This window comes from Psammomys obesus, unplaced genomic scaffold (genome assembly GCF_907164565.1).
Source record: "Psammomys obesus unplaced genomic scaffold, mPsaObe1.curated_primary_1811, whole genome shotgun sequence".
NCBI classification, from domain to species: domain Eukaryota; kingdom Metazoa; phylum Chordata; class Mammalia; order Rodentia; family Muridae; genus Psammomys; species Psammomys obesus.
In genome coordinates, this window is record NW_026585644.1 from 14,176,370 (window position 1) to 14,202,212 (window position 25,843).

General features: G+C 44.2%; 1 protein-coding gene across 11 annotated transcripts in view; it reads right to left on the minus strand.

The window, feature by feature from the left end:
* Myt1l (myelin transcription factor 1 like) overlaps positions 1-25,843 on the minus strand; it is a 371,904-nt gene that overhangs the window by 67,947 nt on the left and 278,114 nt on the right. For all 11 annotated transcript variants that reach the window (XM_055624913.1, XM_055624903.1, XM_055624923.1 and 8 more), the window contains 7 exons: positions 23,145-23,279; positions 19,145-19,235; positions 17,460-17,567; positions 11,831-12,045; positions 4,955-5,205; positions 2,445-2,681; positions 114-235 (listed from right to left, as the gene is read on the minus strand). In XM_055624913.1, the coding sequence (XP_055480888.1) occupies positions 114-235; positions 2,445-2,681; positions 4,955-5,205; positions 11,831-12,045; positions 17,460-17,567; positions 19,145-19,235; positions 23,145-23,279 (1,159 nt within the window). The remainder of the gene's footprint in view (positions 1-113; positions 236-2,444; positions 2,682-4,954; positions 5,206-11,830; positions 12,046-17,459; positions 17,568-19,144; positions 19,236-23,144; positions 23,280-25,843) is intronic.

The window sequence follows — 25,843 nt, forward strand, 5'->3', positions numbered from 1 at the left end:
GAGATTCCTGGGCCGCAAATGTGCATGCTCAAACGGCAAGGCATATACAGGGCTGCTCTTTAAAAGGAAGCCAGAGAAGGGAGAATTATGAAGAACCAGCATGATATGCTTACGTTATTAAGTCCTTTTTGCTTTCTTTGCACTGAGGGTACTTGGGTTTGGGGCTTGGGATGGTCACCTCCCCTGGATACCTTCTTTCTTCCAGGGCCTCCTGGAATGGGTCCAAGTCTTCTGGCTGTAGACAGAACACAGCTTCAGAACTACATACAGCAACAGAACTCAACAGCTGAAGGTCCCTTGGCTGCAGGGTTGCTTTGTCTGTTCTTTGCCTCTCTTACATTTAAAACCCAAATATATCTTTATTGTGATCAAGGCCTTCTGAAAACACCAGGTGAACTGCCCATGGGCTGCTCAAACTTTACAGGGCTCTTGCTCAGGACCCGTGGACATTCTAGAAGCCAGAGAAATGTCACCTAGTCTTTTTTGCATCCACACTTGAGGAAAGAACTTCAAGAGACCCCATTTATTCAACAGGGACCTATGATTCTAATATTCTGCCTGAAAACGTTTTAGAGTGGAGTATTTTACCTGTTACTGGTTAGTTTCACCTACATGCACTTTTCTATGTCATGGAAGGCCAACTATGTTAACATTGTAATTTAAATTTTATTTCTAAAAAATAAAGTACCTATTTTGGTGAATCCATACACAGTAACCTAGATTTTTCTAGAGAGGACAAGGTTCAGTATACATGTTTCCTAAGTCTGTGCTACAAGCTAAAAGGTAAGTTTACTGCTGAACGGTCTATTATGAAGAGGCTTTTGTTACTTCAGAGGGCTTTAGTTTTAATTAAAATAAATCCAGAAACTTCTATTTCTTTCTTAATGGTTGTGGTTTAGCTGTGGGACAAAACACAATTTTAGCATGACACTAAAATTTGACTCCATTTTTATAATTCATAAATATTTAATTAATTTGCAGGTTGAAGATAAGAGCCTGTAGTGGTTTAAATCAGAATGGTCCCTTAGAATCACATGTTTGAATACTTGGGTGGATGTTTGGAAAGGATTAGTGTGGCCTTGTTGTTGCAGGAGGTATGTTAGTGGGCATGAGCTTTGGAGTTTGAGATGTGAGCTCTTAGCTGTTCCTGCTGCCATGCCTTCTTTCTGCCATCATGGACTCTGACTCTCTGAACTGTAAGCCCAATTAAACACTTTCAGTTGTAAGCTGCCTTGGTCATGTTTTATCCCAGAAATAGAAAAGGAACTAAGACACAGCCTTAGTTGAGTGAGATAGTACATACCTCTATCTCTGTCATCAGAGATAAAGCAGGGAGATTACTATGATTTTGAGATCAGCCAGGACTACACAGCACAGAAAACAAAAAGGCTCAAAGGTAGGCTTCTCCGCCAGTTCCTTTCCCACTCTAAGGCAGTGTTGGTTTGATAAGTGGGCTCCTTATTCTATTCATATTTTATTCTTTTTACAGTGGATACAGACTTCAGGACTTACAGTTTTGAGTAGTAAAAAAAGGCTGTAGGAAAGAAAAGAAATTCTTGGGGCTGGGGAGATAGTTGAGTGGGTAAGAGTGTCTACTCTGCAAGCACAAGAACCCAAGTTTGAGTGCCCGGAGCCCATGTAAAAAGTTGGGTATGACTGTGGGTACTATTAACTCCAGCGTCGGGAAAGGAGAAAGAAGCCCAGATGTTCACTGGCAAGCTAGCCCAGTCAAATGGTAAGCTCCCTGTTTAACAAGAGAACCCATCTAAAAGCAATAAGGCAGACTGTCCCAGGAAGATGTCTCCCTGGTCTGGAATCCATGTATGTAACACTCATAAGCACAAGTACACACGAAGGAAAGAAAACACCTTTTAGCTTAAGTGGTATATTACAGTATAAATTAGTTTGAAAACTCAAACAACTTTAAAAAATATACTCTAAGATAGGCATTTTAAAAATAATTCCATAAACAAGGAGTCAGATGACTGTACTAAGATATGCTATGCAAGAAGTATAGTCTAAATGCTTGAGCTTATCTGTAGCACACATTTAATAAGCATTTATTTTATTCTTAATGAAATTGGGTACCACTATATAGCTAGAACTTGTGATCCTCCTGCCCCATGAAAACGCAGCATTGTTTTGTTTGAAAATAAAATAATATGATCTTTTTTGTATTTTCTTAGAGAAGCCATTTCTAATGATGCATGCTTATTAGAAACTAAAATTTGAAAGAGCCCATAGTCTGTTTCTCTCAAATCCATGTTAGTTACATAGTATATATCCCCTGAGTCAACACAAATGTTCTCTAAGTCCTTGTCAGCTAAAGGTCAAATTCAGGGAGAAAATGCATTTTCTCTTGGAAAGTGGGCAAGTGACTCTTCTTCCCCAAGGCCCTCTTGGGCTCATAGCAAATATAGGCAGGGTCAAGGAGGAGGACTTACGGTAATCTCTTTGGGGTCATCCTCATCTACCCTCCGAGGCTTCATTTTGGTGTAGTCGACGGGCAAGTCCCAGCAATCCCCCTCACTCAGCTGGAAGCATCGGCTGCTCATCACTGCCTGCTGCTGGGGGGACATGGGCTCCAGGGGTGTCAGCACTGGGCAGCAACTGTCTCGAGGCCTCTGCTTGTTCATACTCAGGTCCAGGGTGCCATTCTCATCCACCTCCATGTCTGGGTTCTGTTAAAAGAAAGATGTATAACCCAGAGAGCCTGACTGCCTTTCCAGCATTTCTGTCTTCCCTGACTAACAATGACCATGATCTGAGTGTGTAACCTCCATTGCTCTCTCATTCACTCCCAGGTGAGCCATCATGCTCTGCAGGCATGTCCACAGCTTTACATGAAAAATTGCTTGGAGGATTCACCCATCCATTCACCTATCAGTTACTGATATATCCATCCATTTATCATCCATCTATCTATCCAGCCCATTTCCCTCTCTCCTTCTCTCCACCACCATCCATGAATTATTTCATCATCCATCCACCCTCTACGTATCCACCCTCCATCTTTCCATACATTCACAATGTAGCAGCATACATTCTCCCTTTTGTTCCACTGATGACAATAATTCCAGAATGGGTGAAAAGGACTTGAATGTCAAAGAAAGGATGGAGAAGGAACTGCAATACTCCTCTGACTTGAATTCCAGTGCCAAGAGATTTCCATTCCAAAACAGGTGGTGTGCACTACCATACCCAAGGCTCTAGTATGGGGATTTTGCTCTAAGCTGACCCGGATGTCCTCCTATCTGCTTCTGCATCAAATCGGTTAGAAAAAATGAAAAGTGGGGCTGGAGACATGGCTCAGTGGTTAAGCACACTGTCTGCTCTTCCAAAGGACCAGGGTTCAAATTCCCAGCACCCACATGGCAGCTCATACTGTCTGTAACCTCAGTTCCAAGGTATCTGATACCTTCACTCTATTGCACATAAAATAAAATTAATTATTAAAGAAGACAAAATGAAAAGTGAGATATCACACACACACATATGCACGCATGCACACATGCACAGTCTCTCACTCACTCACTCACTCACTCACGCACACACTGAAATAGGCCAAGCTCTTCAAAGTCTGCTTTGCTGGCAGAGATGTGCAATTATTTAGATGGCAGTGAACAAGCAAAGTCAATATAAACCTCCATTTTTCCAGGACAGTTTATGATCTCAAGGAAAAATGTCATCTTCAGCTGAAGTGATTCTCTGGCCTCTGATGTTGGTCCCTTTGGTTGGGAAGGTAGAGGACACAAGGGACAGGGTCCTTTCCTTAGAGCCGCTCTCTTCATATATTTTCATTGTCATTCTGCCTGAATTCTGCCAAAGTACCCCAGATTCCAAGCTTTGATGCTTATTTAGACGACATCATATTGGGCCCATTATACTAACATTAGTATTGTTTCTAAAAAAGGAAAAACCAAAAAATCCTGATGGATGTTTCTGTCTTTATTCTTGCAGGGAGGAATGGCTTCTGTACTAGCCTACAGTAGCCCAGATGTCCATGAGACGGCATGTCCCCTAACACTATCCCACTACTGAAGACTGAAAATATCAAGGGAATGAAAGCCCTTGCAAATCATAAGGTGACTGACATTTCTCCATTCATACAAGTTACAATGATTTACGACAACTAACTGCCAGCACCCAAAGCCTCCAGAAACAAGGAGGACAGGCAGTCAGTGCACGGGCCTCCTTCCTGCCACACTGCTTCCTGCCGAGAGCTCTGGAGACACAGCTCCCTCTCTTCCGTGCCCATCCTCACGGCTCTCTCTCCTGCTTTGAGTGTCAGCAGGGCTGCAGCGGGCACAGGGCCCACATGGTGGAAGGCGAAAGCCTCTGGTGGTTATCCTCTGACTTCTACATATGGACCGTGGTGTGACTGCTTCTTTCCACACTCACACATACACACAATTTAGCTCTAAGAGGGAAATGGGTTTAATTATATTATAACCTCAAAATTAAAGAATAATAAAAGGTAACTTTCACAGTAAATGCAATTTCTTCAACAGATGGGAAAAAGGAAGCAACAGAAACCTTCCTTGAATGTTGTTGTTTCTTGTAGCACCAAGGGTGCCGCTGAGCTAACGGTATTGGCTGAGACCACAGACTTTCAAGAGTCCAATCAGATGTCACCTCTTTGCTTCCCTGTCCTGGGTCATCTACAAGCCAGGTGGTGAAGGGACAGCCTCCTTGCATTTATCTAACAATGCTGACACCAAAGCATTTTCTTTATATGCCAAGTTGTGCCTCTTTTTGGTTTTGTGTACTCTGCAACTGAGACACCATAGAGTTCATGGGTGATGGCTGTGCTGATGTCCCAGACACAAGTTAGACTTGGAGGGGGCCAAGGTACCTGCCCACTGTTTTGAGGCATGGGGAAAGAGCTGTCAGGTTGGCAGTGAACAAACTCATAGCCAGCTCCCATGGGATGTGGCTTGGGCCCTAGGCATACCCGGGCGGTACACAGGTCCTGCGGCTTGGTGGACAGGTTCTGTGGCATTTCACGGCAACGTGTGGATAGGTTGAGAATGGCTGTGGCTGCCATGTGTGCGGCCTCCATGTCGTGTGTGTAGTCAAAGCTGCTCTTGCTGCACGTGCTGCTGGCGCTGCTGCCACCACCACAGCTGAGGTTGCTGCTGCTGCTGGGTGCATAGCTGCTGGTGGTGCTGCTGCTGGGGCTGGCATTCTTGCAGTACCGCTTGGCTGCGGAGACAGAGGACAGTGTGGTTAGGCCCTGCACCCAGGAGTTGGACACAGAGCTGATCCCAACCCACCCATCTTTACACACACAGAAATGGGGGTTATTGATGAAGAGGCCAGATTCTGCCTCCTTCTACACTGTGCATGTCTGAATGAACAGAGAATTGGGGTGACCTGGGGAGAGGATTACTCTTGTTTCAACAGGCCACACAACTGCTGCAGCATCTACACACTTGGGTAGGACTGGACTTGGCTCCTCCTGTAACTGGTTCCTTTGGCAGATCCATCCAGAGGTGGACCACTTTCTAGCCATATGTGGCTGTGGATACCAACTGAGGTTCGGTTTCCCCTCTGTAGTTGATCCAGATTCTCAAGACCCCCAAGAACCAGAACTGAGGCTATGGAAATTACGTAGGCGTTGTAAAGTAAGTTTCTCAAAGGGCATGCACACCAGCTGTGAGCCAAACCCCTCTATCCTGTAATTCTTATGCAGGCTTCTGGAGTTAGAGGGAAGAGTGAGCTTGGCATGTGCCCGAGGACAGAGACCTGTCCCTGGTGTATGTGGGATGCCACAAGGCACCTGGATGAACTCCTCACCTGCCCGCAGGGGGTTTTCTTTGCAGACACTTTGATTAGCATCGTTTCATGCCAGCATCCTTATAAACATCTAGCAGGTACTTGGGTGTAAGGGTTAATTTTCAGAGCTGCTTAAATATCTCTGTTTCATGGCTGATTTACTAGGATAGGTCCTTTACCCTATCGCAGAAGCATTGCTCATTGAGCTCACAGAATATTGATTTTAACCAAGATTAGATATTCCACAGAGAGACAGCCCGGCCAGCCCCCTCAGGGTGATGAATTACCTAAAGGGAACTGTTCAGGAAGCAGAGAATGGCACCGCAGGGAGGGCATGTGCTTGGCAATGCTTAGGGCTGTCTTTCCCTCACAGGCAATGCCTACCTTGGTCATTCTTGTGGGAAATGTACCTGTGCCTGTGAGGAGACTGTGGCTGACCACCTCAGGGTTATTAGCTGCTCTGTACGCAGAGCCTGATCTTGGCAGTTTTCCTCCAAAGAGGAAGAAATACACAAAACGAACCATAACCCTTCTCATGCAACTGACACAGGCTTTGCAATCCATACTATAAAATAATCTCCAAACCCAAGAGAGTGAAATGACCCTAGCTGGTAATATGAGTTTGGACTAAACGTTGTCAGCTTAAGACTCAGGGGAGACACAGCAGTTTAATAAAACTCAGGTCACTTCAGATAAGGCCATGATGACCAGATCCTAGAAGAGGAGTGAGCACCCCATTCTAATTTCAGCCACTACATCAGGAACAAATCATACAAGCAAGTGCTTCATCCATATTCCTTCCAAGGGAGCACAGGCAGTTTCCAACATGGCTCATGCAGGACAAGCAGCCACCTGGACACAGTTAAATCTGCAGTGTCTTAACCCATCAGCCTGAGCGGCACAGGGGCAACTCCCGTTTTGGGTAGGATGAGGGGTCAGTAGCCACCCGTTCTCTTTTCCCTCTTTTGTAAGCTCCATTAGCATGATTATAGAACTGCATGTTGTGAGCACCTGAGCAACTGACAAAGAGCAAGAACAATACAGGGGACCCGACAGTGGCCTGCACATGGGCACAGAGGGTGACAGTGGGCCACATCCCCAGTGCTGTGAATGTTGTGGATGTGGACCCAAGTTAATGATTCTGCATCATTAATTTACTAATTAAATAAAAGAGCTTGAAAACGGTAGAAAGCTCAATAACGCATGTGAAATTGTCTTTGAGTTAGAGCTCGGGCTGGTCTAGAACTGAAGAGCCTCCTACATCTGCCTACCGAATCACATGCTGATGTTACAGGCATTTACCACCTCATTCCAACAGGGTTTTCTTTCTTTTTTTCTTTTAAAATGTGGATGGCTAGGGAAAACTTTTCATTTCTTCTTGTTTTGTTTTTGAGACAGGGTCTCAGCATGTAGGGCTCTGCTGGATCAGGAGGATGACATTACCACTTAGTGCTGTGTAGTGGCCCCACTTACAAGTGTGGGCACAGAGTTATGGGAGAGCTGGCAGGTATCTCTGAGATTTTAGCTATGATCCCCAGCATCCTGTCTCATGGTAATGGCTTCTTAGGCCAAGTGTACCAGACTCTATAGCTTTCCACATCCCTGTGGATGCTACTATCTCCCCACCTCACAGATGCAGACATGGGCTGTTCAGGGCAGGAAGCACCTAGGCTACAGTCCCAGAGGACTGTGTCCTGTCCTGCCCCAGCATTTCATCTTCTCAGAACCACTACCTCTTTGGGAAACAATGTACTAAAATTAATCTTTAAAATTTCATTTAAGAGTGCATTTCTCTTATCTTACTTTGACCACTTTCCACTATGGCTGTTCATGTACTTTTCCAGTGCTTTAAGTCATGAGGATGATGCCTGCATTCTGACAGGGCAGTGCAGAAAGTTAGCAGTAACTTCCATAAGCACCTGTCTGTTTCCATCACTCATGGAAACATCATCACATATGGCCAACATGACACTCACATCTTTATTGCTCCTTTTACTGAGTCTAAATAGTAATTTTTGTTTTATGCAAAATGAAACCAACACCACCTGTACTTTAATTCAGAAAAGCAGTGTCTTTCATCCTGCTAATATCCTGTGTGGTATCCAAGCTGTTAGTCTGAATCACCACAGCCACCTCATCATGGTGCTCATTCATGGTACTGAGGACAGAAGTACTGCACAGTGAGGGCATCTGCCTGGGATGCCCCTATCACTGTCTTCCCCATGTCTAACCAGAATAACGATGGCATAATACACTTTTCAGATGAAACTCTATCTTAGGTACCAGCTGATGACAGGAAATGAGAATGTAAAGGCTTCTCCCTCAGAGGCCACTAGTGTTTGCTAGCCAGGCAGCCACATTGATTGTAATCTTCTGATTGCGTTCTGTCCCTGGCTGAAGAAGATGGAACAACATCACACATCCTCAAGGCTAAACATGGCTGCCTTCAAAGACTAAAGCCCTGGTGGCAAAACCAACCCAAAATCTGCAGCTAGAACCTCCTCAGCAGCCTACTCTGCTGGTGGAAATTCTCACACTCCTTGGGAAAGGTCTGTTTCTTTGGCATTTTCTGTTTCCTTCAGGGATGTTCCCATGGCCAGGCACTTTGTCCACTGGAAGCTAACATACTGGTGTGCTCATGGGTAAAGAGGCCAGTGATGGGACACGGAGCTACATTGAAGGGAGGTAGTGCGTTTTAAAGGATGCAGGTGGCTGCTGTAATGGGTGAAAGGCAGCCCCAGAATTAAGCCAGACACTGGGTACTGCACAAGGATTCTGGCAGAAAAAGCCCAAGAGAAAAGGTTATCAGGTAGCAGGAGGAGGAGCAAGCCTCAGGCATGGCTGTGGTGGGCAGAAAAATCCATGCCACAAGGGGTTAATGTGGAGGACCCCAGCTGATGGACCAGCTGCCGGATGCTGGTATCTGGGATGTCCTGGGGTCTGGGCTAAGGTGAGAGGGCTGGTGCACTAGCATTTGTGTGTGACAAGGAGAAGGCTCATGGAGAATCAGAAGTTTGAATCTGAAGACGTTGAAAGGGGGAACAGGCAAAGAGAAGAAACAAGAATGAAAGCTGTGGTGGCTCTGGGATATGACCAGTTGTAGCAAACTCAAAAGTGGCAACCTGTGTCCAGAGATGCAACACCCAAAGCCAACAACTTGTCCCAGAAATGGCCTGGTGGAAAAAATTTGAGGCTATGAGGTCCAAACAGACATCATTTTAAGTCCTGGGAAGGGCTACTGATCTAGACAACAGCCTGGACCACAGGTGAGATAAAACGTGACCATGGGCTCATAACCACAGACTTGGAATTTAAAATTTCATATAATTTTCATGTCAAGAGACAACCTCCTTTTGATTTTCTAACATGTAAAGACATCAGAGAGCCATTCTTATTTCCCTATGACATAGGGCAAGGAGATGCCCACTTCACACTCATGGAATGAGCTGTCCCTTCCCCTCCCTTTCCATCTCTTCCTATATACATCCTCTTCTGAGGTGAGGTGTCCAAATCCACACTGTGACAGACAACATGAGGAGGCTGTTTTCTCAGCCCCTGTGGCTGAAGCTTGCTCTTCTTTCTGGCCTGCACAGGCCACCCATGCATTCCTAAACCCAAGGGCCTCCCTGCATATCAGACCTACTCCAGCTCTAGAACCCAGGATACAATCTGCTATTTGTTTCACCCCTCCAGTCCTTCAGACCGAATGGCCCATGCTTCCCCATGCACAAGTACACATTGTACACCTGTATTTTTCATTTTGCCTCTGAACCCTTCTGCCAAGATGGGCAGACCAAGTAGCCTGAAGATGGACGTACAGTAACTACTGGTGAGGTGTCTGAGAAAAGCAGGTAGTTGATAGAAGGCCTGCTGGCTGCTGGGAAGGCTAGGGATTGAAGAGATGATATCTAGGCCCTATGCCTAAGATACACTGCTCTGCATCTCTAGTCAGTGTTCCCAATCCTTGAGGACCATAAATTCTATGTCAGGCCAGTTTCTTTTATTTCTCCAAGAGCAGGAGGTACATTCTTTGTGTGTCTGAAAGTAGTCTGGGGAGACAGGGAGTGCTGCCATAGCCAACTACATTGGGTTCTACATTTTGATACACAGCAAAGGGATGGCTTCTCTAGGTAGAGTGTCTTACAAAGACTTATGACTCAGCAATTTTGTTCATGATGGGCCCTTTTTAGAACTAATTGTCTGCCAGTGTAGACAACAGGAGAGGATGAGAGCTTTGATTTGTTTCCTCAGAAAGTTGTAGTGGAAGGCTACTAATCCTTTTTCTTGATTTCCTGAGAATCTAAGGCAGTGGTTTAACTGAGTACATTCAATAGACTGGTCTTTTCTGGTGGATCAATAGAAAGCATGACCCACCCCAAGTTCACAAGTTATCTGTCTGGGCTTGAGAGAATCAGGACCAATAAATATGTTCTCTCCTGACTTTATGGTGTGAGAAGAACATCTAAAAACCTCCTTATCTACAGTGATCATCACAGCAGCCTTAAGCAGGAACTTCCAGTCTCTCAGTCTCCCTTTACTCTCAAGGAAGTGAATACACTAGAAGGTGCTTTCGTCCAGAACACTGTATCTCATAAAGTGTAAAGCTAAGGTAGCCCCAAACAGATTCACTTACAGTCCAGGAAAGATATGTGGCTCTAAGACATTGTGGCCAGCCATGCCTATCCATGTTGTGCCCAGGATAAAGTCAGTACGGTAAAAAGAGAGAGAGCCCTGTCAAGCTGCTTTACAAAGCTTGTTGGCCTGGACCACAGCCTTGGGGTAGGAATGTGAAAATGAACATCTGATGAAAAGGTTAACTGAATGACCATGTGATGTTAATGGATTGGAAAGTCTATCAGTTGAACTTTTATCTCTGTGAAGATAACTTTCCTTTTGATTCTTCATTTGCAACTAACTGAATGAATCTCAAGACTTGAAATTAGCAAGCAATTATTACCAAACAGACCAAAAAAAAAAAAAAATACTTCTTTCCATGACACCTGTGGCCATCTTTTTGTTCTATGTGTATCTATTTGTCTATATATTAACTGACACACATGGATGTCCAATATGTGATATGTCAAAGAAATATTAAATTTCATTCACAAAACAAATTACTTATCATGTCTGTACGAAAACACTTAGAAAGATATATAGCAGATATATAGATATATAGCTTAGAAAGATATATAGCAGCTTACATTGAACTAGATCTTTCTTTTAAATACTTTACATGTGTATGTGAATTTAAGTATCTTTTCCAGAGAAGAGGCCCTAACTCCTTAAAATCCCTTCTTCCTCCCCCTGCAGGAAAGTATCAAATGAGACTCTGACACCATCAGATGACTTGTAAGTTATTTGTGCCATCAGTTCTAAGTGATCCCAAGGCTCAGGGTCAAGTGTCCCACACTGAAGCTGGCCTTCCTCCCTGATAGCCAGATAGAGAAGAAACTCAGGCCTGCCTTTCTCAGAAGGCTGGCAGGGTGGAAGCCATCAGCTATGGCTACATCAAGAGCCCTGTGTAGCTTTTAAAAAATACTAGTACACAGTGGATGCCCAGGGATCCCACTTTAATTGATCTAGGGGGCAGCCTGAGCTTAGACCTTGAGCACGGCCCTCTCCTCAGAGGTTTCCAGTGTGTACCCTTGAAGAGCATGGTCAACGTAGAGCTTCTCAAAAGAGTTCAACCTGCTCCTTCCATTAAAACTTGTCTTGGGTATTTGTCTTTAAAAAGGCTCTTTAGACAAGGGTACCAGCTCAGCCACACCCCAAAACAGAGAGCCCAGGGACTTGTCCTCTACATACTGAAAGCAGCCAGGGGCCAATGCCTTGGAGTCATTGCAGAAAACTGTGTCCCTCCTACCCACAGGTGTGTCCACCTGCCCCTCCTGGGCCTGGGGGCTTGCAGCACAGGACTCTGCCATGTGTGCTAGGCCTCTGCCACCCACTGGGTAAGCCTGAATAGTGGCTGATCTGCAGGACAGCGATACACATAACAACAACATCATCAATGGCAACGTGTCTCTCATGTATAAGAGTGTGCACCTCCTACCATCGTCATATCCTTTGGGGGATATGTCCCTGGTTTGCACCTTGGGAGCTATGGCTCTTTTGCCATAAGTATGGTTGTCGTAACTGTTGTACTCAAACGAAGTCTTGGAATATTTCTCAAGCTCCTTGGCCAGGTTGGAGCGCGGCGTGGTTGTGGGGACATTGTTTCTGTAGCCATACTGTGGAATCTCAAGCTGCTTGACAAAGCACATTGGCCTGGAAGTAAACAGACAACAAACATCAGCTTGCCTTTTTTTTTTAAAAAAAATTAAATGTATTTTCTTTAAAAAAAAAAAATTACAATTTATTCACTTTGTATCCTAGCTGCAGCCCCCTCCCTCACCCCCTCCCAATCCTGCCCTTTCTCCTTCTAGTCCATTGATAGGGGAAGTCCTCCTCCCTTTTCCTCTGAACCTAGCCTATCAGGTCTCATCAGGACTGGCTGTAATGCCTTCCTCTGTGGCCTAGTAAGGCTTCTCCCCACTCAGGGAGGAGGTGATCAAAGAGCCAGCCACTGAGTTCACGTCAGAGACAGCCCCTGTTCCCATTACTAGGGAACCCACTTGGACACTGAGCTGCCATGGTCTACGTCTGTGCAGGGGATCTAGGTTATCTCCATGAATGGTCTTTGGTTGGAGTATCAGACTCAGAGAAGGCCCCTGGGCCCAGATTTTTTTCCCTCTCTCCTTGTGGAGCTCGTGTTCTCTCTGGGTCTTTCTCTCTCCCCCTGTCCTTTATAAGATTCCCTGCACCCTGCCCAAAGTTTGGCTATGAGTCTCAGCATCTGTTTTAATACCCTGCTGGGCAGTTTTTCAGAGGTCCTCTGTGATAGGCTCCTGTTTTTTATGACTATGCATGCAACATGATTCGTGTCTCTCTTAATACATATGTTTTCTTTTCTGTATCAAGGATTTAGGACCTTTCATGGATTGCTTTAGTACACGCACACGCGCACACACACAGCAGTCTAATTTAATTATACATCCCCAATAAAGCATCTGCCTAAAACTCAGTATTAGAGATAGAAATAGGTAATAGGATACTTAAAATGCATTTTATCATTTTCTCTTACTTTCAGGAAGAATGGTGATGAAAATATGATTCAGGAGACTGAGGAAGAATCTGATCTATAGGCATTTTGTTTGTGGAGGTTACAAAGAGTAGAGAAATCACACACAAAATGGCATGGAGTCTTAAGACATTTTCCTTAAAAAATAAGAGGAAATAGATGCACGTAGGGACACAAAATGAGACAAAACTGGATTCGAATTTATCTAGTTGGGCATTAAAATAGAATTGTAGAAAAACCTTTGATCAAATATTCATGTTCCTTCAATGTTTTTTTTTTTTTTAATCTAGTAGTCCTTTATCTTAGACTTTGGGATAAAATATTTAAATGAAGGAGTTTCTGATTCTTATTTCTTTGCTGATGGGTCTGTCCTGTGTCTATTTTATAAGTGAAACTCACTTAAAACATAAAAGGAGTTGAACATTGGTCCCCTTATACTCTTTAACCAATTTGTGTTCTATATGATAGGTATTGATAGGGGTTTATACATCTCAATCTCGTCTTATCACTTATTGTTTTAAACCTTTTCTAAGTTATAATATTGTTAAGAAGGACTTGCACACAGACATCTCAATATCACCACCATTTTGAACAGTATATCTATTTAAAAGCTTCCTTAATTTCAGGAATCCTTTTTGATCATTCCATTTCTGATTTGTGCCAAACGTTTAAAAAAAAAAAAAAAGGCCCCAAGAAAAATGGGTGTTTTAGCAGGGAAAAAAAAAAAAAAAAAAAAAAAAAAAAAACACCAAAATTTGGTGAATGTATTAGCGTTGGCTCATGGTCTATTTACAAAGGACAATCACCGATGACGAGAAACTTTTTCTTGCTGAGTGGACTCACATCTGGAAATACTGCCGTACCTCACTGGGAAACGCTGCCGGTTCATCATCTTGAAACACGGCCCGCACTACCCACCTAGAAAACACAGCCTGTACATCTACCGGATACACTGCCTGTTCCTCAGCCGGACATTCTACCTGTCCTCGGCCGGAAACACTGCCTTGGCTGGAAATGCAGCCTGTTTCTTGGCCGGATATACTACCTGTACCTCTACTGGATATATTCCCTTTTCCTACCGGAAACACAGCCTGGATTCATCCAGCTGAAAACACGGCTCATCAGCCAGAAACATGGCCTGTCTCAGCGCGGAACACTTGGTGCACTCCACTGGGAATCACTTCCTGAACCTCCCTCCGGTGTGTAAAACGGCAGCTGTTGGGTGACGTGGTCTTAGCTGTGAGGGTTCCTGGGAGGCCGGAGAACAAAGGGACCAGGGTAATGATACTGGGGCCTGGCCTACACCTCTTCCTCCGCATCTGACTTCTACTCTCCCAGCTCATTGGAAACATGTTTAGAAAAGTTAAAAATTACTAAAATTTTTTTTTAACCCAGAATTCTTTCAGACATAAAAGTGTTGAAATTCTGGTATAATTATTAAGTATTTAAAAATTGATATATTTTGCTTCAAATTTCATATGGCATTGGCCATTTCTTTTTGTCACTTTAGATTTTAAAGGTAGTTCTTACTGTGTGGTATTAGAATATGAATGTTACATTATGAACTATTTTCTTTCAGATTTTGTTTGCTAATGTAACTTTTGACAATATTCATTCATGTACATGAAGTGTTTCTTCACTGGTTATTTCTTACATTTATATTTAGTAGGTAAAAGAAAATAAGTCTCTTTTATTTTTACTTTTTGTTTGTTTTATTTTTGTGGTGCTAGATGGAACTCAGAGTACTATACATCCTAGGCAGTCACTAACTAGAATCATACCTTACAGTGAATCCCTTACTGGTGAATTCTAGGTAAGTCTATCTGTGGTAGACTTACCACAGATCCATGCCTGTAGGTGACCTGGCCTTTATATGTTGCTCATCTGTTAAAATATACAGCCTTGAATTACCAGTTTACTCTTCACCAATTCACCCTATTTACTTTTTGGTGAAGCGATAAAATAGTACACCAAGAGATAGGCTGTTGTTTGAGAGCATTTTATTAGGCAGGACAGTGCTTCACCAATGGGTGAGGCCCTAGGCTTTGCCTTGAAAGGTCAGGTGGCATGTGGAATATATGGAGTAGAAGTACTACAAGGTTCTACATTTGGCAACAGAGGCCAGCATTTGAGTAGGTATTGCAGAATATTTAACACTTTTATGTTAGAATTCAGGAGAGACGAGATTGTTCTAAGAAAAAAATAGCTTTTCAGAGTCTAAGCAGAAGGTGGGAAAGCTGTGATCACCATTGGAGATGGGAACGTTTAGGACCTTAGGGCTTGTCAGCCTGCCATTCACCTTATGGCAAGGAGCTGGCAGGAGCCTTGGAAAGATTAGCATCAAATCAGAGGGATGAGCAGGGGCATGTGGCCATCAGAGATGGCACTGAGGACCATGGGTCCGTGAGCAGAGTACAGAACTCTTCCTTATTCAGAGAGCTTCTCAAGTGTCAAGCTCCAGCTGGACAATTTATCAAATGATTTTTAATTTTTACTTTTTTAAAAATCTTGACCACTTACGTTACTTCAGGTTTAAGGTTTATTTTTTTTTCTTATCCAATGAGACATGGAGAATACTGAGGAGCCGGGTTGACCCCTGTCCTGTAGGAGTCCACACCTGTTGCCCCAGTTTAGCCAACAGGGATGGAGAACATATAGGAATCAGGGGAAGATGATTTATGATCAGCATTCTCCGTAGAGGCCATATGCTGCCTAGGAGAGCCTAAGCTGGAGTGGAGCTCCTAGGTGTTTTATGAGTAGCTGGAGGGGACTTGTTTCTATTTAGAGCCTCTTTCCCCATGCACCATCCAGAGGCACATAGGAGATTGCCTGCACATGTAGTGACAGTCCCCTCTCCTGCTTATTTGGTACTGCATCAACCTGGAGGGACCCTTGGGTCACAAAGCTACGGAAACAATTAGGAGAGAGCAGACCTAAGTTCTGGACATCAGGATGGAGATAATATTTGCAGTTACTGTACATCTTACTTGTCTCAATGGCCAAGGAGTTTCTCAAGAAACCCAAGCTCAGCACTTGCCATGAGGCGGTAGACGTGCCCTTTCACTCCAGCTGTCAGCTGCACCCATATCTTCAGAGTCGCCATCATGAAAGGGCTGTGCATGGGACTCTATGTACCCTTCAGAGGTGGCCAAAGCAGGCAGAAGGAAATGGGTAAATTCTGCCAGTTACAAACCTTCATGTCCTTTGGCTAAGGACTCTCCTTAAAGCCTTGGGAGTTTTTGAGGGATCCTTGCTACCAACGATTAGTGGGTTTGAAGGTGAGGAAGAAGCCCTACAGTTGTTTAGTTTTCAGTCATATCTACAAAATGAACGTGACAGTAAATAGGAATCTGAGAGGCAGACAGCGGCTCTTCTAGGTTCTCATCACAACACATAAAAATATGAAGAGTGACAGAGGCAATATCTTGGAATAGAAGGATTATAGCTATTTTATTGTCTTACTTTTGTTTAAATATTTTAAATTTTCTATAAATATTTTAACTTTTTACCAAAGGATAAAAGAAGTTTTAATTAATTGCAAAACATTGTGAAATACTGAATGAGAACCAAGAAGACATTCCCATCTCTTGTCTCGTGATTTTCTCCAGATCAGGTATCTGAGAGAAGTACCTTTAGCAGAAGCCAAATACTGTGTTTATGGGAAATTATTCATCCTTACTCTTTAGAGACAGGCTATGTGTCTAAGAGCTGGTACTGAGAATTGGCTGTGGTGTGGCATCCACCTAACTGGGCATATTCAGATGTGAACATTAGGGTGATAGTTAGCATTTGTATGCAGGGACGAAGACATTGTCATGAGACTAAGTAAGAAAGAAGTACATTGCCTGTCACAGATTTCATGAGATGTGTGTGAACTCTGTGAGGAAGGTAGATGGTTTCCTCTACTGATAATTATCTTCCCAGTTTTGGAGAATGAAGGTTTAATCCTGCTCCTCGGGACTTTTCCGCTTTAACACACAGTACTAAGTGACATCAGGTAGGTCATGAGTCCCTGCACTCTGACTGTCTTGCCTGTCAAACGGCAGTGATGCCACCTACTTCCGCCTACGGCTTAAGGTGTGTGAGGATAAGGCGTGATGACAGCTTTGATGGCTCTTCATACATAAAACTTCCAAGCATGGGTAATATGGCATTGATAATTCTTGCATTTCAGAGAGCAGTGCCTCCCATGAGAAGGTGCTGTACCTTGTTCCAAACTGGGATGAAATTATATTGGGCTACTAACATTACTAATTTTTAAAATTTCTCTTTTATTTGGCATTCATAGAATTATGAATTATCAGAGATATAGATCACATAACTATATCCAGTTCTCTCACTTCAGAAGTGAGAGTCACTGAAGACTTGGGAGTTACACTGACCTCCAGGCTTCTACAGAATCTTTGATGACAGAGGACACATGCCTCAGTTTTTAATCTGGCATGCCTTCCCTCTGCCTAGAACACATCTACCCTGTGGAGTGTCCCCAACACTCTCTCTGCTCTGTGTCGGGAATGGATGCTGATGGCAATCCATGGATGATACACTTCTTATTGAGTACCTGAGGACTCGGTCTGAGGCTTGGTTGGATTTAGACACGTCACAGCTCTGGTGTTTCTCTTGGGCCTTTGCCAGTTTTTCTGCAGCAGCAATAGGGCATCCCGAGAGGCTGCAATGACAGAAAGAATAGTTGAATGGTCTCAAATGGCTTGCCACACATCGATACACCCACCATGTTCTTTTCTTCCGTCAGCCAAGACCCTGAGGTAGATGGAGCTAGGGGAGTTTCCCAGCCTGCCCGGTGCCGTGTATTTCCTGGGCTCTGGCACACAGCTCTTAAGGCAGCACCAGGCCCGTCCAATGAGCATGCCAGATTCCAGGAAGCAAATATAACACAAGCTGGTTAAAGTTTCAGTCAGAAATTCTTGAGTGTTGGCCATTTCTGGAGTCCAGGCAGTAGCAGCTAGGGAAGGAGATGTGACAAACTCAAGAGTGGCAGTTAGCTGGCTATGCCAGAAGGTGGCACTCTGAGCTGATGCCACAGAGCTATCTACCTGCCAAGCTTCAGAGATCCCGACCTCAGCTCATCAAAGGAAGGGAAGAGAGAGGGAGGAACACCTTCAGGACTGCACTCAAATGTGTTTAGTGACTAGTTCAAGTGGGTCAGTGCGGCCAAGGAAGCAGTGAGGCTTCTTTGTTTGAGCTGCTTCCTCAGAAAGTCATGGTGTCTGCATGCCTGCCTCCATGTGTTCTAGATATGTGTGGGATCCGTCCATGTGCACCCATGTACTGGTGGCAGAAAAAGGAACTGACACTGAAGGATCACTGCACAGCACTCAGCAGGGATCTCCCGCATCTTGTCAGCTCCTGCAGATTCAGTGGCAGAGAACCTCCTCAGGGCACAGAGCTGTGATCAGTTTTATTATAAACTTAGCACCAGTAACCAAGCTGCTCATTGTGACTCACCAGCCAGACAGTAAGAGAAATTTTACAGTTTCCTTCCTCCATTTAAGAAGAAACCTAGGCCATAGCAAGATAAAGCTGAGCAGAACCGCATCCTGCTACTGTAAAAGAAGTGATCTGATATCATCTGGGCTTTCAGAGGATCTAAGCGTGTCTTACAGTGTCAGAAGAGGATGGGGAAGCAAGCTGGAATGCCATCAGGAGTGTGATTCTGACAGTTTATATTCTCAGCAGTAGTCCAGGTAAAGCCATCGACCCGGAGTAGTGTCACCTCTGCTGTACCCCTTCCACATGCTTTTGGACATTTGCTCATATTTTAATGCTGTCCATGCTGATGGCCAGGGGATTCATCAAATTCAAGAGCAGCCAAGTTAGTCATCTGGCTTAGCACTGTTGGGTTCTAGTTCATTGTTCTGCATGGTAAGTGGAAGACAGCCTCTCTATGTGAGAAGGTGATAGAACCTTGTTGGGTCCCTTCTGGTCAGTTTCATTGTAAGTGGCTGTGTTTTCCATCTTAGATGCTGTGCCACAAAGGGTAATTTGTGAGGAAACAGTGCTCTATTATACTAAGGTAGGCAACGCAACTGAAGAAATTAAATCTTCTAAAAGGGGCAACCAGGCCTTTGACATTCCTGTACATGGTGTGATGGGCTTTTTAGAAGCAATGTGTAAGGTCCACCGGTATCCTTGGGAAAGGAGGGGATGCATAGCAGTAAAGAGCTCCCATGGGGCATAGTTGTGGATGGCTCCCCTTAACATAGACCCCAGCAGAGTGTGGCTTACCTTCTGTGCGAGTTCCTGTTGCTATTCACATGCCCTCGCCCTGTGCAGCCTGGTGTGGGACACTTGAGAACATTTTCATGCATGGCAAGAACTTGACAAAGGAGAGGCAAAGAAAATAGCCCAGCGTTAAAAGAGAGAAATGATGAGAGTACGATATGCAATTGTTTTAACAGGCTAGATTAGTTTATGACAAACGGTCCTACAAACGTCTGTGATGTGCATGACCAGGGGATACATGTGGGAAGAGAAAGAAGGTTGTCTGACTGTATTCAGGCATGCAAAGCAGGGTGCGCCGGCAGGGAGCCATGGGAGTCAGAGAGCGCCAGAACTGAATAGTCCCATGTGGGGCGGAAGCGAGGGCCACCCTAGTGTATCCCATAGATAAGCACTGGATGCTGATCAGCCATGTAACAGCACATAGCCTGGGCATTTAAAAAAAAAAAAACAAACCAAAAAAACAAACAAACATGCCTGTGCTTTGGAAACACATGGGATTATGAACGTCTGATGTGAATGAGCAGATCTTTAAACCTTTTTTTTTTTTAATAAACCACATTTACATAGGAAACTAGCGTCTTTGTGCTTTCAGTAGAATGAGCAGGAATAGTAAGAGCTCTGCATTTTCACCACGTGAAAGTAACAAATGGGAAGATAACAGGCCCCCAGAGCATGAGGACACTGCCTGCTGGCATCCAGGGAGACTGGTCCTTATTGACAGCTCCGTCCTTTGTCAGCTGAGACTTGTGGGGTTAGGAGTCTGGGGAAGTCAAGACAACTGACTCCAAAAGGTACCTGCTGGCCACATGCTTCGTCTCTCTGAGCTAGATGTCTGCCAACCCCAGTCCTAACTAACTACCTGCAGAGCCTGCCTGGGGTCCTAGGAGGTCTGCTCAGAGCCACGTTTGCCCACACCTATCACTATTCCCCATGACTCTCCTACTGTGGAGCAGTCGCTGTCTTGCTGGGCCCTGTGTACAGTACCCACGTGCCCCCTCCCTGCTGTCCACGTTTGCTGTTTTCACTATTGGCGAGTTCTTGAAAAGCAGCCCATTGCAGTTTCGTTCTTAAGCTATCGTAGCTCCTGTCTTTAGAGATGGCCAGTGCTCAGGAAATATGAGTCAAAGTGGGAAATGTCAGCATTTAGCTCGTTTCCTGTGGGGCCCTGGAGGGGGCCTAGGAGATCCCCTTTCTGAGGAATCCCTATCTCAGAGGAGGATATGCCCTTCTCTTTGAAGTTCATCTGTCTTTCCACTAGCCTATTGTTCTGTTAGAATGGCACATATTTCTCTTTACCTTAACACATGCCTTTCTTTCTCTTTATGCTAAATATTTCTATTATAGAGTCTTTCCCGGAGAGAGCAAACACCTTTCAGGCTTGGCTGTGTGAGAGTTCAGGCTGTGTCTGTAGCCTGCTAAGTGGAGACACAGAAGCTTTGTTCAGCCCACACCTGTAGTAGCATCTTCTTCAGTCTGCAGGCTGCCTCTATGGACTCTGTCTCAAACCATCTCTCCACTTGAGTTTGTGGTGCTACCCCTCACTACTTTTTCCTAATCTTTCTCTGAAGCATCTACAGAAGGCTTTCAAACAGGAGGCCCAGTGACCTCTAGTCCTTCCTCCCAGGCTCTTTTCAAACCTCAGCCACGGGTTTCCTATCTAGGTCTCTTGAGGAATGCCATTTTACCTGATTTGCTGTCCCTGCATTTCCTCTTTTACCTTACCCTTCCACCAGGCCGATGTGTAGGATCCTTTCCTTCACTCTTACTTCATGCCTTTCCCTGGAAACTCATTCTATTTTCACTAGTGCTCAAACAGTGCCACCCAGGGTGCCACCCAGTACACCTACCCCTGACACCCTCCCACACGACCCTGCATGCTTTATGTCTGTATAGTGTGGTGGTGACAGAAACTGTCTGGCTCAGCAGGGGGTCTCCTGAGCAGAAATGCCCTCTGCCATCCAGCTAGTGAGTCACAGCAGCAGCTCCTCCACTGAATTCATCTGGGTGGAAATGGACAGGGAAGCCAATCCAGAAAGCCAACCCTGCGTCTGTGGAGTGCTTTTTGTATTGACTATTTACCTTTACACTTTGCAGTGTTATAGAGAACTCCTCAAGAGAAAGTAGTTAGAGTTCCTTCGCGCCCCTATGTCGTGTGCATCCTTTGTGAGGTAGGGTCTCATGTAGACCAGGCTGGTGTCAAACTCAGCCCTCTTGTTTCTACTTCCTAAATTCTGGGATTACAGGAGTGTACCATGGCTGTCTTTAGAAATGCTTTTCTGCAGACAGTGAGTCTGTGAGACCAGGTCAGACCTGAGCCTCGCTTACTACCTCCTGAGATGAGTCCACATATGGCCAACCAGGGCAAGCCTATTCAGTTTCCAGCTCAACAGAGCATAACCCATACTTGAACCACACCTAGACACTTCCTATGAAAATACAGAGTCAAGGAGAATTCTTATCCATTGAAAAGGATTGATCTTGGAGGCAAAAAACTATGCCCTGGAAAAAAAAATCCCATAAACTCTTCCTCCTAAAACATTAGCCTCAGCCTTGGTGCCTTCTTTTGTACTGAGAACCTGCAACATGCCAGATGCCCAGAAGCAGGTTAGAACTGAAATGGCAACACCAGGCCCGGCATTCAGATTGATGATTTGGGAATTGGCATGGATTTACAGCTGAGTTCAGATCTAACACCTGCTCAGATAAACTTTAAAGTATTGAGCCACCTATTGCCAGCCAGTGTGTTTTCCTTGAGAGAGAAAGAAGATGGAGTCAGATTGCCATGGTCTTCATCTGGTAAACAGGCCAGTGCTTCCTGAGGGGTTTATGGCATTGAATGGGTCAGTGCTTGCATTGGCCAGCCAAGCACCCACCACAGTGCTCACATGTGGAAGCCGCTGTCGTCAACCATGCGTCTCCCTGTCATGTAACACACGGGATTGTAGACACACCTGGATTTGTGTATTTTTATAACTTTTCCTAATTGTTCTCAAGACAGTTGCAGGAAACAGAAGCATGTCATTTTAGTAGGTGTTGAGAACCTGCAGCCGTAATAGCATCTGGACATATTTCACCAGAGAATACTTCAGTTTCCCTGTTTCTAATGTTACACTAATTCAAGAGCTGCCTGGCTGCTGACGGGTTTGCTTCTCAAGGACTTCAAGGGTGCCCGTGGTAACAGAATGTCCCTGAAAATGCCCCACCATGAGCCACCGTCCCCATGGGAAGCCAGGGGAGGACACTGCATGCTGTAGTTTCATACTAGGCATCCATCACCTCACTCATCCCAGAAACTGAGTCTGTGCCTCGGACGATTGATTCTCATTGATTTTACACAGCTGACAGATTTCTTGCCAAGAAAAAAGGAAACAAAAAAGGATATATATCATTTTAGATCTAAAAGAAACACTGTCTCCACAGATTCATTTCGTAGCCTTGGAACCTACCTACTAGAAAGAATATGTAAAAGAAACCCCACCAGATCCAAACCTGTTCATTTGACATTTTTAGTATACAAATGCCTGGAGTCCTGTGATCTGAAACAGACTATGGTGAATGTAACAAAGTTGTTCTAATGCTGATTGGGCAATGCAGTGGTTCAGAAATTTGGACAGGAATCCCAACCCCTTTTTTTCCTGGGATTTCTAGGCCAGTGCAGATGGGTTATTTTACAGGCTGGCTAGTTCAGTTCTGTAATGTGTGAGAACAAGTGGAGAAATGACCTGCCTGGGATAACAGAGTAAGTAGAACTGAGGTTAGGACCAGAGCCCAGGTGGGCCTGGGAGCCTGTTCCAGAGAGTCAGCTTCAGGGTGAGCCACTCTTGGGAGCTGGTACCCAGAATATCCAGAGGATGTGGGGGAAGCTTCCTGAGGTGCCCTCCAGGCTGAGGAAGTCTGGTCAGTGACAGCTGTACTGAGGTGCCATGAAGATGAGGTTGGGGAGGGGATGATTGACAGAGCCAGAGTGCTTGCACGCCCCGGGGAGCGGCGAGACACGACTTACTTTCTGGAGGGACCCTATCTTTGTGCGGGCATCCAGACAGACTGCGGTGATGCGGGTAAAGCCCGGTTACGTGGCCGGTTCCATCACACCCGGGGGTTGGACACTTGCTTTCTCTCTTTTCTGTTCTCGAGGGATCTAAAAGCGACAACAGGTGTCAAGAAAATGAACGTTTACCAACTGCAGACTCATGCGGTTTTCCAGCAACCCGAAGAGACCTTTGCTAAACAGATAAATTAGGCAGGTGTCAGGGACAGGCTGGGACAGCAGGCTGTTGCTTCGTAGCTTTTTGGGTGTAGGTAATACTTTCAACCTATACAGTGTAATCAGGAATCATAAAGTATTTCATTTTTTATCCAAGGAGGGGGGAGCACCTATTTATAACCTTAATTCTTGATTAATTGGTTTCCCGTGTGTTACATGATAAGCTGTGTTGCTCAAAGAAATCAATGTAAATAGTGATGAGACAGTGACCTTCTTAGAGAACAAAACTGCATATTGTTTTCATTCAGCAATTTCTCCATACAATTCAACCAGAGTGAGGTGCTGCTCAATGCCCTTCACCTTATTCCCTCTTTTGAGTGCTCTGGTCTCATCTGCCATAAGCTGCAGAATTTTCCTGCAGACTTTTCTCTCTGTGGTTAGGCAACGCTATTTCTTAGCATAGCAATTCAGAACATTTTTGGAAAATCAACTGAACTCTCAGAAGGCACTGTAAGCAAATGACGGAAAGGGTGGTGATCCCACCTGTGGCAGGGTCATGGGCAATCAAAAAACGCTTCAGAAGCCGCTGGAGCAACCATTTGTTTTGATTTCTTCGTCTGTACTTGGAACCAGAGGAAGGCTCGTGTAAGGTTGTGCATGCATACACAAAGTAGGAGGTCGGGCTGATAGAGAGCGCTGCCAGCTTCTCTGCAGCGCCAGCCAAGAGCCAATCAGAGCAGACGTTTGGTCCAGAATTGAATGCTGGATGCCAGCGATGTAACGATATCCCAATAGAGTCTTTCTACACCCACATCAACCACAATTCACCCTCATGCATTACAATTCTAGACAGTATTTCTGAGGCCAGCTCAGGCTGAATTCTAAGTCTTAGCTTGTGACACATTTCTGGAACACGTATTTGAAAACCAGTTGCTAGATCACCAATACTGGCTGTTATGCTTTGATCCAGTGGGTGCTAGAGTTAAGTTCCCTTTAGGGTTTAGTTCTTTTACGTGAATATCTCATTAGTTAGGCCAATCATACTCGTTAGAAAGTGCATGCTTTACTTTTGGTTAAGAATTCATGTATATAAAAAATATCTTGAGTTTGAATTTTATTCATTTTTGTCTTTTAAGACAGAATGTCACCCTGTAATCCAAAATTGGCCTGAATCTCAACTATGTAACTCAGGTTGGCTTTAAACACATGGCAATACTCCTGTCTCAGTTGCTTGAGTGCTGGGCTTAAAGGCATGAATCACTATACCTGGCTTGATTTTGGATATATATATATATATATATTAATTCTTACAGACTTACTTGTGTCACTTACAACAATGTGAAAGACAGATGACTCTCAGAATCTTACAAATGCTGCTACATCGATGGGAAGGACGTCCCCTTTTCTTTTCTGCTAACATGTCATCTACATAATGTTCCTGTTGGTGCTAGAATCTCTACAGCCAGCACTGGTGTGGAACAAGGCATTTCCTGGGTATTTGCCAGCTGCTGTCCTGCCCCTCACTTGCTTCATGGCCTCTGCCAACATACCCAAGAATAAGTCCTGGCATTTCGTGTTTTAAAACCTTATAAATACAAAGCAGAGCTTATAATTTTGTTGCCCTTTGAGTAATTTCATTATACTGATAAAAGTTAAGAAAGTAAAAAGGTTTATGTCATTATAAAATAGTAATCACACAGTAACAGTTTCAAAGGACAATTGTTAAGTTAAAATAATAAATTTATGAGACTTTTAACTAGATACAAATGACTTGTACAGGATTAAGAAAACAATTTACAACTGATATTATTAACTTCAATCATAAAGTAACTGCTTTATCAGGAGGACCCAGTTATTTCTCAAAAATAACATGATTTCACAGATTTTGAAACAGTTTTGAAATTAAATGATTTTTGTATGTTAAAAAGCGGCTCAAAACGCTCAGGGTGTGCTGACTAGCAGAGCACAGTCCCCTCTTGATGCAGCACTGAGATGGCGCCTGCCGTTTCCTTCACCATCACTCTCCCTTGACTCCATGGTTCTTGCCATCCCAATTCAGTTTTCAAACAGGCAGAAAAAAAAAAATTGAAGCACACAAAAGGACAAGCCAACCTAACCACAAACCTTGCAATAACCTAACAGGAAAAAAAAAAAAAACAAAACAAAACGTGATGACTTCAGCTTATTTTCCTTCTGTCCTTGGGGGAGGGGCAGGGAGTTGTGTGAAAGACAAAGGAAGTTCCTTTCATAGCAACTTAATATTTTGAGATGTCACACATTAGTACATTAACGAAGTATTTTCAGTTAGGATGAATGCAATGAGAATAGGTACATGTGTTATCTTTACAGAGGGAACAGAGAAGCCACAACACAGCACATCGACGGGCTGCTTCAGGCATGTTGGTGAAATATGGTCCCGTAACTTCGTTTTTAAAGCTGGCTTTAATCTCTTTGCTCTTTTTTTTTTTTTTTTTTTTTTTTTTTTTTTTTTTTTTTTT